The sequence below is a fragment of the Camelus ferus genome, chromosome 11 (assembly GCF_009834535.1).
Source record: "Camelus ferus isolate YT-003-E chromosome 11, BCGSAC_Cfer_1.0, whole genome shotgun sequence".
NCBI lineage: Eukaryota > Metazoa > Chordata > Mammalia > Artiodactyla > Camelidae > Camelus > Camelus ferus.
Genome location: NC_045706.1, coordinates 66148697 through 66162671, shown reverse-complemented (window position 1 = coordinate 66162671; position 13975 = coordinate 66148697). Strand labels below are relative to the sequence as shown.

General features: G+C 47.4%; 1 protein-coding gene across 1 annotated transcript; it reads right to left on the bottom strand.

Moving 5' to 3' along the window:
- Positions 1-12030: 12030 nt before the first annotated feature.
- Positions 12031-13430, bottom strand: LOC102516246 (zinc finger protein 532-like). The gene has a single exon (XM_032492034.1). The coding sequence runs from the start codon at positions 12609-12611 to the stop codon at positions 12201-12203; it is 411 nt and encodes a 136-aa protein (XP_032347925.1). The 5' UTR covers positions 12612-13430; the 3' UTR covers positions 12031-12200.
- Between the last annotated feature and the right edge of the window lie 545 nt (positions 13431-13975).

The window sequence follows — 13975 nt, the reverse complement described above, 5'->3', positions numbered from 1 at the left end:
GGCTCACCTGCAAGCTAGTAGCAGGAGGAGTCACAGGGCTAAGCACCAGGAGGTTGTCCAGGTTCCCAGGCTCCTGTAACTTCCCCAGGCAAACCCTGGGACCCTGGAGGCTGCAATGATGACTCCCTGTGAGACAGGATGGGAGAGGGCAGGGCACAGCCATTCAAGGAATGCCATAGCAATTAACATCAAAATGGTGAAAGATTCAACACCCAGTAGGCCTTGAGGCTCAGGATGAAGAGATTTAACTTCTAGTAGATCTTGAGCTTCATTATACACCCATTGTAATATATTAGCATGGTGAATAACACGCCCACAGGCACCATGGCAGTCTCAAGACTAGCCACAAAGGGTCAAAGAGTGGGAAATGGCCATATTCCTGGGAATCCCAGCCCCTTCCCCTTAGACTGATCCTTCCAGTTATTAGCATATGAAGCCACCAAGCCCTTAAAAAACAGCAACACAGCCTCACAGCCAATCCTCTCTCTCTCCCTCTTCAGAGATGGCCCACATTCTTTCTATGGAGTGTATATCTACTTGTAATTTCAGCACCCAACCCCTACACCTTGTGGCCTTTCTCTTGCCTTTCAATGTATCTCTCTGAATAAATCTACCTTCACTCAACTGTGGCTCATTCTTGAATTCTTTCTTGTGTGAAGCCAAGGACCCACACTTGGTGGGGCACGTCCCAGGGGCTCAAATGAGACCTGGGACACAGCCCTTCTCATGCCCCACATCTGTTTTGCTGCACCACCTGGATGATAGGAAGAGCCCTGGGGGAGGAACTGAGGGTCCAGGGCCAACCAACCTCCAACATTTGAGGTAAACCTGAAGGAATCATCATCTAGAAAAAGAGCTCAGTGGGCTCCCAGCATAAGTTTTGCAGGCAGGGCAGGGGATGGTCCTTGGAAGAACAGACACAGGCCAGTGTTGCTGGACTGAGTGGAGCAAGGCCAGATGGTCTGCTGGCAGAAGGAGGGGCTTCAGGTCTGGCTGAGGATTGCGGCTTTTCTCAAACTGCATCTGAGAGATTCCCTGTGTGTTAGCAGGATCAGATTTGTCTTTTAAACATCCCTCTCTTGGGTCACAGGGAGTGAGAAATGGAAGCAAAGAGCATGAATCCAGGACAGTGTCAGTGGTGGCCTGGACAGAGAGGGTGGGAGATACAGAGAGGTGATAAATGCATTGAGAGTTGGGACCCAGGGACAGGGGAGGAGCTGACTGCATGTGGGGTGAGGAAGAAAGAGGGAGCAGACAGAGCCCCCGGTTCTGGTTTGAGCAGGTGGGAAGATGGAGCTGCTGCAAGGATGGGCAGGTGGGTGGGAAGAGAGTTCCAGAAGGCAGCTTGGGGCCAACTGAACCTTAGACACTTATGAGAGTGGATCAAATCTGTTACACATTCCTCATGAAATCATTGGAAGGAACTGATTCCCAGGGAATTTCCACCAAGGCTGAGGGTCTTCTTACTCCTGTGAATAAAAATCCTATTGTTCCTGGGTAAGGTGACTGTTTATACTGGGGCTGGAACTTGGGGAGAGGTATTTGAGGACAGAAACATAGAGGCAGCACCAAATGGGATTGTCAAATCTCTCTGGTGACAGCAACCCTTCAACTGCCCATGTGTCCCTGCACCACTGTGTGTCCAACCAGAGAAGGTGATCCTGTCAGGCTGTGTGCCCGTGAAGGGGACAGTCTTCCTGCCCCCAGGACTGTTGTTATGAGTGTGGACAGTGGAACCAGACTATGTGAGTGTGTGATCCCAGCTCCAGCCACTGCTGCCTGTATGGCCTGGAGTCATGGTGCTCTGACCTGCTGGCTAAGGCTTGAGCCTCTCTCATCAGGTTTGCTTTGGAAATTAGAAACCATCAGACCTCAGGAATCTCTTGCCCAACCATCCCATGCAGGGTCAGTTTTCTGGCTTACACATGTGCACAAGCACACACACACACACACACACAAACACATAGACACACATGTGCAGTGACTTTAAATAAGGACTATGGGGCAGGATCAGGAAAGGAACAGATGTGAGGGTGGTAATAAGAAAACAATATGGGGTTGGAGGCATCACCTATAAGTGACACCACTCTCACACTTTTCAGGTCTTATCCCACATGCGCCTGAGGACACCCCTAGAAGTATGAGCTAAAACCAGCCCCACTGTGCAGATGGGGAGACTGTCTTGGAGATAAACCAGGATAAATTCAAGAAGGAGAACAGGTAAGAATGAGAAGTTGAGTCTGGAAGCCAGGTCTTCTCCTCACAGCTGCACGCAGACCCTCCCTGGGAGCCATGGAGAGGGCAGGGCTGCCGTAACTGTGGAAGATGTGGGTTTGCATGGAGAAGGGGGTGAGCAGGCAGCAGCCTAGAGGGCTGTGTGTGGAGGTGATGTCTGAGGAGGGGGCTAAAGGAACTGGGCTTCAGGAAGTGATGTCACTTCCTTGACCACAGACCCCAACATAAATGGAATCTGGTTACCAGGCACCCACATTCTAGTGATGGCCCCAGAGCCAGCTCATTTGGCTAGAGAAAGTTTATGGAGAAACATGTTCTCTTCCTGTTTCCCAATCTCCCAGGCCTTCTCTGTCAGGAGACCCTGGACTGAGAGATTGTTCAGTGGCTGTAGGCGTTGGCTGAACCCTCAATCACAACGCCTCTGGTCTGTTATGAGAAGGTAACCTAAAGTAACATGGGGTGGCCTGGAACAAGACAGTCTGGAAACAGCCACCTCTGGGAGCCCTCCCTGGCAAGACACACTTCCCCTCATCTCCATCTCGGGGTAGGGGGACAGTAAGGGGAGCTGTCTCCTCTGGGCAGGAATGGGTTATCGAACACGTGGTAACCTGGTGGTGCTGTCATGGCCACACCCAAGGACAGGGCTGAGAAGGGGGAAAGAGGACTCCTGAGGGGCCTCTTATCTGTGCTAATGGGAATCCAAGGCCCTTGGGTTGTCAGCTTTTTTGTCCCTGATGGAGGTTTGCGCAGAGAGTTGAGTGTGTATGACTGGAGTGGAGATGTCTTATGGATCTGAGGACCAGTCGAGAGAGCCAGACAGGGCTCTGAGGTTTCTACCCAGCTGCTGGGCACTGTGTTTTCAGGACTACACACAGGAGATGGGACAGGACATGGTCCCTGGGTTCCCCTAATCCATCTCCCTGCAGGAGGGGCAGTTGTCCCATGAAACCAACAGAGCCCAGGATGGGCTCAGGGTGAGTGCAAGGGAAGAGACTCCACACCTAGGAAGCCCTGGGTCCTAGAGCTGCCCTTCTCCTCCCCTGGGCTCCCTTTTAGAGACCTGCTGGCAAAGGAACCATTTCCCCATCTCTCCCTCTTCCCCTCACAGCCCAGGACCTGCCTTGACCAGATGCAAAGTAGTGGTCACATATGAGTCAGTATCTCAGAAAGAGACTTTGACAGAATATCAGTTCATGTTAAATCAAGGGTGTTTCTGCAGTTTCTCTAGATTGTCCTGTTTTTCCTCCGTCCCCACATAACCACGTTGGCTTCACAATCCTGATCCCTCCCACTCTGGGATCAGCCTCTGTGTTCTCATCTCTACAATGGGAGGCGAGAATTCTACCACTGAACCACCAATGCTCCCTCATCTCTACAATGGGATGCTGTGAGAGCAGTCACAGGGATGAGGTAGTTCATGCAGGGAGGTGCTGGCACTGCAGTGCTGACACAATGATCTGAGACACTAATGCATTTCATCATCACCCTTTGCCCCTTGTACTGTTGATGCTGAGAACCTTGAATCTGCTCAGGGCTCCCCGTTCCACCTCAGACACAAAACCTTGAGGCTTCAGTCTGAGCTCCAGCCCCAAACACCTGGTGGTCCCCAGTGCTGCCTCTGACTCATGTCTGTCCTCTTTCCACCCTAGGGGGAAGCTGGACCATCAGGGAGCAGGGATGAGACCTACAGGGTGTGGACCCTCCAGCAACACAGGCTGGAGAGGCTGGTGGCAAACCTGGTGCCTACTGTCCTGGGTGGCCACCCCTCCTACTTGCACACATTCCTGGGCAAGTATAGAAGTTTCACCACAGCCCTGCAGGTGCTGGACCTTCTGTTCCAAAGGTGAGCACTCTACCCTCATGGGACATTTGTAGATTTGGCCACCTACAAGCAGTGACATGTGGGATTGTCACTCTACCCCTCTGAGCCTCAGTTTGCATCTCTGCACACTGGGTTCAAGAAAGGATCAGGCCCTAGGATGGTAGGAACAGAGTGGGTCCTTCATGGAAAGTGCTTTCAGGGGACCTGGCCCCAAGAAAGGTCAGTTAGAGGTGCTGTGGTTTTACTAATTGGTCATTGTCTTCCTGCCCATGAGGAAGCCTCTGCCTCCTATGTCACTGTAGCTTGGGCCTTGGGTTGAAGTGTTTTCCCATTTTAAAGGAGACTTCTGATTCCATTAGCTGCCCCTGTCCTAGAAGAATGAGAGCAGGGATCCATGGTAGGGAGAAGAGGGGTCCCAGGTCCATTCAGATGTGTGTGACGGGTCTGGTTGTACTCATTCATTCCTCAAATACATAGGAATGTCCTTGGGGGCAGGTGCTTTTCAAGGAACAACCATCATTTAATGCATCAAGCAGACAGCACCCCTGCCCTCCAGGGCTTCCATTCTCCTGGGATTCACACTGTAACACAAGACATCACATCCAGGTTGTGTTCTCAGGACAGTCCATGTGACACCTACATGGTCTCCTCTATATACGGATGCGTCCTCTCTGATATTGATGAGGATGGTGGACCCCTGCACTAGTTGAAACTGTAAGTCTCTTTGATTGAAGAGGGAGGGAACTTCCCCAAATACTGTGTGAGGCTGTGGGCTTTGTAGTTGGGTAGAGGCTGGCAGAACCCTGGATCCCACACATCCTTTGATTCTGGCTTGAGAGCAGAAGTGTTAGGGCTTCTCCTGGCAAAGAGGAAAGGAGACCCAGAGAGCTGTGGATGGGGCTGTGGTGCTGTGAGGGGCATCTGGGAGGAGAGAGGAAAGAGTCAACCCCTAAGAGAACTGAGAGCATCCCCTCTCCATCCCAGGTCTGCTCCCACACCCTTTCTGGGACCGAGAACACAAGGGGTGGAGGGCCTCCTGCTCACCACCTGGTGGAGCCAAAATGATGGGGACTCAGCTGGTGCTCAGAGGACCCAGTGAGCCTCAAGGGACAGTTGTGGTGTATTATTGGAGTTGAGTGCTGGAGGCAGGAGGAGACCCAGACAGGGTCCCTGGAAGATTAGAGAGAGGCAGGTGCCAGAGCTAAAGTCTGAGGTGTGAGGAGGCCAGCAGGAAGCCTGGGTGGCAGACACAGCCTGTCTGCTCCCTCCTAGGTCAGACACTCACAAAGCAGCTCCTGTGTTCCCAAGAGGGCAGTGCTCATAGCAGACGGCCTGCCTGTCCTCACAGAGGTGTTATCCAGTGGGGAGGGGGAGGGAGAGGAACAGAGAAGTGTGACAAGCAGCCCTGAAGACAGTAAGAGGTGGTCACACCACTGACCAAGGACTGTCCCTTCAGAAGGCTTGTGCAGCCCCTCCTCTGTGTCCAAGCCTGCCTCTGCCCACACTGCCAGCTGAGATGGGATGTGGAGCAGAGCCAGCCTCTGGATGGGCAGGAGCCAAAGACAAAGAGGCCCAGGTCCCTGCAAGTCTACCCTGGGTGCCCAGCCTCAAAGGAGAGGCCAAGTCTCTGACTCTGGTGCCTTCTGACTACCCCCAGGGCCATGTCTTACATCCTGGGAACCTGGCTGTGCCAGTACCCAGATGATTTCCACCAGCTTCCAGAATTTCCCTGTCTAAAGACCGTGCTGGCTTATGCAGAGCTGAGCATGCCTGGCTCTGACCTGGAGCAGCAGGCCCACCTCCTCCTGGCACAGCTGGAGCAACTGGAACTCCCAGAGGCAGACAGTGATGGTGAGCAGGATGCAGGGTGGGTGACAGGCTGAGTGGGGAGGGGAAGGCACTGGACCCCACAGAGCAGAGTCTGGGAAGACTCCCCAAGTGTAGAATCAGGGACTGAGATTTGACTGAGTAGCAGTGAGGGCTCCCCTGGCTTTGGGAGACACGTGGGAAAGCAGTCCTATTGATGAGAGTTTCCCTTCTTGGAGCCACAGCAGCAGCTCCAGAACCCGCTGGGGAAACCCCTCTGGATGGAGAACCAGCTCCAGCTCTCCTGCCTGTGACAGCGCCAGAGCCAGAGCAGAGGGACGAGCTGTAAGTATTAGTCAGGCTCTGCTGCCTGCCCTTGCCTTCAGTGCCAGGACACCCACTGTTCGTGATGTGTCTGTGAATTTACAATTCCTGATTATTCTTATTAGTGATAATATATTACTTGTGACCAGTTGTTTCTGTCTGAGTAACAGATGAAGAGAATGATAATCATTTTTTTGTTTAAATTTTAAACTTTTAAAAATTAAAAATAAAGCAGGGCATCACATTAAGGCAGGGTCCAGGATATTTTCTGCCCAGGGGAAATTTGATTTGCAACAGTGACACCCACTTGAGCTCCGATGAGCAGAAAGAGACTTCCCAAAACTTATCAGGTGCTGGAGAAGCTGCAGGAAAGTCTGAGCCTCAAGCCAGGTGTCCTGGGAGGTACTTACAGGCCCTGCTATCCCTCAGGCTCCCCCAGCAGTAATGGACTGCTCCACCCCTTGTCCAGACCCCAGGACTGGCATCCTTGCATTCAGCTTCTGCAGGGGAGGCAGCTCTGCCTTTCCCCCAAGACCACAAAGAGGGGATGGGGGGCCAATGCTGTCCATTGGGGTTAATTCAGGGGGTCCCATGGTCTGAGATAACTGAGTGAGGCCATGGTCAGCGACCTCTCTCTTCTCTGCCTAAAGATGGATGCCCCCACGCACAAAACATAGGTCCTCACAGGGAGGAGATGCTGAGCTCTTCCTGGAGGAGGAAAGACTGAAGCCCCTGATTCAACTGGGAGCAGACAAAAGAGACATCAGAAGACCCAGAGGAAGGGCCTTCTGGGCTGAGGCTCAATCTTGATGCTTAGGGGCACAGGCTAAGTGTTGGTTTGTAGGACTTGGCCAGAAGTGATCACAACCAAGTCTGAACACAAAACCAAATTCACCTCAACAAAACACCTTCAGTACAGGACCCCAGATATCCCTTGTCCACTTGGAAGTTTTGGGAGCTTGAGATGCTGTGTAGCTCATGACAGACCTGGGGATAAGTCACATACTCCCAAGTTCTTAGAAAATCACAATCAAAAACTCTCAGACTTCTGATTCTGCTGAGGCCCCACCTGGCAAAACCCCTCAGGAGATGCTCCGATGTCAGCCAATCATGGGAAACTTGCGGTTCAACTGTAAGGACCTGTAGTCAGGCTGCAAGGGCCATCCAGCCCCCTTAAAAGTTGCCCACCTATACTTTCTGTGGTTTTGCTTTTAGAAATTCTTCAACCTTTCAACTCCAGGGGTTCATATTGTCAATTACAGGTAAAAGTTGTGTGTTCCTGGTTTGCGAAACTTGGAAACAACAGACCAGTCATTTTACTTCAAGACATCCTCATTCTTTTCTGAGATTTAATTCTAATTTTAAGATGACATCAGGAACAGTGCATAACATTTATATTATTTCCAAATCGTGATTAGTATTTACTGTATGTCAAGCACTGAGCAGAGAGCAGGCTGAGAACTGATTGAGGAGCTTCCTGGTCTGGGAGAAGCTCTGAATCCACAGAAGGAGAGAAGACATGGTAGGAAGTGCCTGCCATCCAAGGAAAAGGGACAGGGCTCATGCTCGGGAAAGTCAGGGTGTGATCATAGATTTAGAATGAAATTGTGAATGAAAGGATTTGGCTGCATTCTCAGAGAAGAAGAAGACATGGTTTTGGAGGAAGCTGGCAGCAAGGGCAATAGAAGCAGGTCCTTTCAGGACAAGGGATCAGAAGGAACATTATGCAGCTTTGAAATTCTTGCTTTCTAAAGTTTTCATTGGGTATGATAATGACTCATGTTAAGTGAAAAAGTGACAGGTAATATAGGGTCATCCCATTTTTTCAAGTTCTACACCATTTTAGATGAAATGAGACAAATATGCTGTATGATACATTTCTAATTTTCATTTACATTTTATTGTTAATATAAACAGCAAAGGGCCATAATAACAAACTGCTTTCCCCTAGGGAGCTCTGCCAAAATCCTGTGTATCTTATAGGAGCATCAGCATCAGAATAAAGAACAGTGGTTATAGAAACTTTGGGAGAGGGACAGGTTATGATTTTAATTACCTGGTCCTCTGCCTATGATAGCTTTCCTGTATTGTATTATAACCAATGCTCAGCCACCTGGGAGAGGGTCTGTGCCTTGGTTTCAAGTATATTACAGCTCTCTTGTCCAGTACTTGGCCAAGAGAATGTGCTCATATTGTTGAATGAATACATTTGGGAGGGAAAATATGGCAGGCTTGCAAAAGTATTTGAAATGGGGACTCTTCTGGAGCTGTCCCAACAGGAGGTCATCATACATAGACACCTTCCTCACTTACCAGGCCTGTTACACCGGGTGACCTTCCCATAGGTCCTCTCAGCTAGGACCCACCTGTCCCAGGGGTCTCTCACATCACATCTCACCATCTGCTGTCACTTCTCTTCTCACTTCAGCCTCCTTAATTGTCTTGCTTCATGCCTCTCCACTTTAGGTCTCAGAGGATACCTCTGATTTTCTTGGGGATCCAATATCAGAATATTAGATCCTGTGGACCTAGTTTTATGATGGAATGAATTTACAAATAAATAGCCACATGAAGAAATACAGCTCTGCATGACTATTGTTACGGGTGGTTTCCCTTGAACAATCAATGTTAAACTCGATGGCAGAAAACAAATATGTTTTTCTTTGCAATGAGCATCCCTTCTGAATTTTACCCTTTCTCTGATGATGCTGTAAAAGACCTGACACACAGCAAGATGAACAGAAAGAAGTTACATCATGTTATAATGCTGTATAGAATGGTGTGATACTTCTAAAAACTGATGTTATCCAGGTGTGCTAGAGTCATGTTAAAAAACATTGTGTGAATATTACCCCTTAAATTTCTCATGTTTACATGAAATTCAGAAGATGGTGGTGAATTCATCAATTGCTTTCTCTGCATTCATTTAGATGATCCTCACACTATTTTTTCTCCTCTGATTGTTAATGTAGTATATTACACTGATGCATTTTCCTAGGTTGAAGCCTTCTTGCCTTTCAGGAATAGTTCCCACTTGTTCATGGTGTGTGGTTCTTCTTATAGAGACAGATATGAATGACTAATATATAAGTATTTTTCTGCCCTTCCAACCTCAACTCCAGCTCCCTGAGCCCTGCTAGGGTGGCCAGTGATGGCCAGGACACAACACTGAACCACAGAGGCTTGTGCCTTCTAATTAGTCATGGTAAGTGTTATTACTAACCCCTGATTGTTGATTTATACAGTTGTGACTGTCAAGAGACCTGCACTCACCCATTTCCCATCTCTGTGTCTCACTCTCCACTCATTCCTTCTTGGATTCATTCAGTTCTTCCTTAAGTCCATCCTTCCTCACTTTCAGTGACAGCCTGACATTGGCAAACTCTCTTAGTCTCTTTGATCTGAAAATCATGTTATTTTACTTTTACTCCTGAGTGATGGCTTAGAAGGAAAAATATATGGACATTCCTGTGATGTGTCCCTTGTCATCTGAAGATATCATTCTGTCATGTGTTCTGCCCTGACTTGGTCCTGCTGCCTGGATTGCTGTTTTTGCTCCCTGTCATCAGCCTTCCCTCCTTTGTGAGAACACCTTCAATTGTCCTTCACAGTACAGCAAAATGCTTCGGTCATACATGACATACGTATATTCATTTTCATATTCTTTTTCACCATAATTTACCACAAGATATTGAATACAGCTCCTTGTGCTCTACAGTGTGAACTTATTTTTTTTTCTATTTTACATATATTAGTTAATATGTGCCAATCTTGAACTCCCTATTTATCCCTTCCCACCCCGTTCCCCGCCTGGTAACTGTAAGTTTCTTTTCTATGTCTATGAGTCTATTTCTGTTTTGTAAATAAGCTTGTCTTTTTCTTAGTTTTGACATATAATTTTTATCATATGATATTTCTCCTCTTTCTGGTTTACTTCACTTAGAATGACAATCTCCAGGTCCATCCATGTTGCTGCAAATGGGATTATTTTATTCTTTTTATGGCTGAGTAGTATTCAATTGTATAAATATACTACAACTTCTTTATCCAGTCATCTGTCGATGGTCATTTAGGCTGTCTCGATGTCTTGGCTATTGTAAACAGTGCTGCTGTGAACACTGAGGTGCAGGTGTTCTTTTGAATTAGGGTTCCCTCTGCTTTTATGCCCAGGAGCGGTGTTGCTGGGTCATATGGCAGGTCTATTCTTAATCTTTTGAGGAATTTCCATATGGTTTTCCACAATGGCTGCACCAAACTACATTCCTACCAGCAGTTTAGGAGTTTTTCCTTTTCTCCACACCCTCTCCAGCACTTATTGTCTATGGACCTTTTTTTTTTTTTTTTTAATGTCCCACATTTATTTAATGTGAAATATGTTTAATACAGTTATGATGGGTGTGGTTAGTGCATGACACCAGATAACAGCAAGACCTTTTGAGGAGCTGAACGTTGACTACAGTATATCATGCAAGGATATCTATATATACATAAAATATTTCTTTTCTTTAAAAAAATGTACAGAACATGTTTAGGGAGAAATACAAGATACAAAATGCAAAAGAAATCATAGAACAATAAGACCAAAAAATATAACTCCCAGAGAACTATAAACGTTTTGAAGGGACAGAGGAGTACCTCATCTGCACTAAGAAAACAGAACTACTGATATTAAATATACTTACTGAAATGTCTGAAATAAACCCCAGGTGGCTCAGTGCTGAATTGAACAGCCAATTGTGACACGCCGGCTGCTGAACTGATTAGTCGGTGGTTGGAGTTGTGCAGTACCCGAACGTTTGGCAGTAGCACCCAGAGCAGGAAATGCCAACTCTCTAGACAGCAAAAGGTTAACTGCGATTTTTTTCTTGCTGTCAAGAGCCAGAGAAATACTTGATATTTTCAGTTGTGACTTTCTAATAGTTAATAAATTACACGACAAAAAAGTGACTATATAAAACTACTGATCTAACTACATACTATAACATTTACAGTATTGCAGCCCTTTCATCACTTTATCTGCTTGTTCTCTTTTATAAGCCAGCCTTGCAAATCTGCCCAGAAAAACCACCATTCCCCTCTCCCCGTTTTTTCCCATTAGGATACCCTTCTTACCCGTTCTGAGATGGAAATAAGGAAATCTGTGTTCCTTACTGGATTTCTGGCCCAAGTTTTCATCCCCCGCTGGGACCAAAGCCATCTGCAAGGCTGCTCCCAACACCACTGCGCCTGGCCTGGAGAGGATGCCACATGCCACCGGAGTGCGAGTGTAGGATGGGCATGTGCGGGTGGGGCAGGCACGTTGAGGATAGTGCCAAGGCATTTAAAAGTCCCTAGTGTTTTGGAGACCTACAGTCACCTACAATTTATGTAGTGAATTCTAAAAATTAAAAACACTAAAAAAGGTATTATTGTAGCCTGTGATTAGTTAACCCATTCAAATTTGTGACATACAAAATGGTTTATTGGAGTTTGGGAACTGCCTGTTTACTAAGAACTCTGTTTTAAAGGAACAGTGCAATAAAGAAAAATCCTAACCCAAATTAGAAAACAAAAACAAAAATAAACCAAAAAATAAAAAAAAAAAACTTAAAAAACCCCACTTCAAAACATTTTCTACTAAATATTGATACAAACATGTAACAAACAGTATAAAAAGTTATTCATTTAAATATATGCAAACTCTTTTCAACTCAAATATTGTTTTAATACTTATCAAGGATATACAGATGAGGTGGAGGAGGATGTGGAGAGAGGACATATGGCAGCAGCCTAGACTGTACTGTTTACTATACTGCAAACTTTTTCTAACAAAAATGTCTTTTTTCTTCCAATGTGGACAGGGGTTCTCCTGGTGGAGGTGTGGGGCTATTTCTTGGCAGATCTCACTCTTTTGGTTGTGATGAAGGCCATGCCATGGGTCTGCATGTGTGCATTTAAGGCAGCTTCCATCTCAGAGGCCTTGGCTCACACTTCACACGTTCAGTCCAACACTAGGTGGTCGGCTGGCTCATCCTCAGGGCTGGGCTTGTTCTCCTGCTTCTTCAACCCCATTCTGCTTTACCACGGGCTGTGGCTCCTTGTGTTTGTGGATGACAAAGTGCCGGCAGAGGGAGACATGCGATGTGTAGCAGACACTCCAGGGACTGGTGCAAGGATCCATCCGACTTGTGCTGCAGGATGTGCTTGTGGAACCACAGCAGGTTTTCCATGGTGAAGCCCCACATGCACACTTGCGAACCTTGAAAATATTAATAAGCTCCTTCAGGGGTTGGGTGATGGCTACTCTGGGAGGTCTGAATTCTAGAACGGGTTCTTCCAACTTCCGCTTGGGGCTGGGAATCTTGGCATCTTCTTTTATTTCCATTTCCTCCTCATTGGTGGCTTCTGTCATTTCTTTCAGGTCAGGATCTTTAATACCGTGCATGGGTCAGATGTGTTTCTCCAGCACCAGCAATTTCATGAAGGCACGCCTGGGCTCTGGGCAGTGCGAGCAGGTGTAAACCTTCCTGATGCCTTTGTGTTTTATCCAGTTGTGATGGTAGAGGCTGTGGGATGAGCTGAAAGGTTTGTCACACTGGCAGCAGGGGTGTTTCTTCATTTGCTTCCCGTGCTCCTTCCTCACATGGGAAATGTAAACATCTCTGTGTGAACAGATGGTCACACCCCCAACACGTTCAACCAGGACAGGCCACTTTCTTCAGTTCCACTGATTTTTTTTCACAGGTGATGGGGATTTCTTTTCCAATTTTTCTTTCCCATTCATGGATCCAGTGTCTTCTTTGTTTTGATTTGTTGAATTTTGAGTTGTAGGCTTAATGCACAAAGGCAAGTCTATACCCAAGTTTGGAGACACTTCCATGCTTTTCAGTGTTCCATGAATAGATGTGATATTACATCATGGAGTTTAGATGGACCATAGATCATGAGTTTCTTCTGTGCATATAAAAGAGAACAGTCTGGACACTTGAAAACAGGCACCTTCTGGTTTTCAATGTGCTGGTCAAAGTGGTGATACAGCAGGGTGTGCAGGGTGAATACAGTGTCACACATGGAACACATATATATTATTCTTGGCTCTCTGATCCTGATGTTGGGGTGCTGTGTGTAGGCATGGGAATTCTGCACTTGGGGCAGACTTAAATGCCACTGGACAGATTGGACACTTGTAGAAGACTTCACAGTGAGAACCTTGAATGTGAGACTTCAGCGTGGCCGCATCAGAGTAGCCAACATTGCAATGCAAACATCAGAAGCCAGCTCTCTGCATGTAGCATAGACAGTTCTTGGTGACATGGGTCTGGAGTTGCACCGATCTGCAGGTGGCCCCACACTCGGGGCAGGTGTAGGGAGATTTGTGCTGATGGATTCTCTGGTGGGAGGCAGAGCTGCACTGGTGAGGAAGCAGCATCTGGCAGACAGTGCAAGTCTTCTGTCCACTCATATCTGCAGCCTGCTGGACATGGGTAACCAGTGACATATCCCCCAGGAAAACTTCATTACACTGCAAACATTTCAGACTATGCCTACAGAGCTTGGATGGGTCTTCATCCCAAGACATAGCTGGAAGGATGGGTGTGCTTAAAAGGGCTGATGTGACTGTCCCAGTTATGCCAGACTGAATTTATGTTACAGTGTGTGTGCCAGCTCCGCAGAGCTCAGTAGAGTGGAAGATGAAGCAGGAGTATTGCTTGATGGAGAAACAATCATTTGATCTGCTGGGACCAGCTTCACAATCAAGAGGGAGCCCTGCATCAACACTCCCTTCTCCTTGTGCCCACAGGCATGGGA

What these genes read in the sequence shown, in the direction of transcription:
- LOC102516246 (XM_032492034.1), bottom strand. Translation starts at nt 12,611, where the DNA reads ATGCACGGTATTAAAGATCCTGACCTGAAAGAAATGACAGAAGCCACC.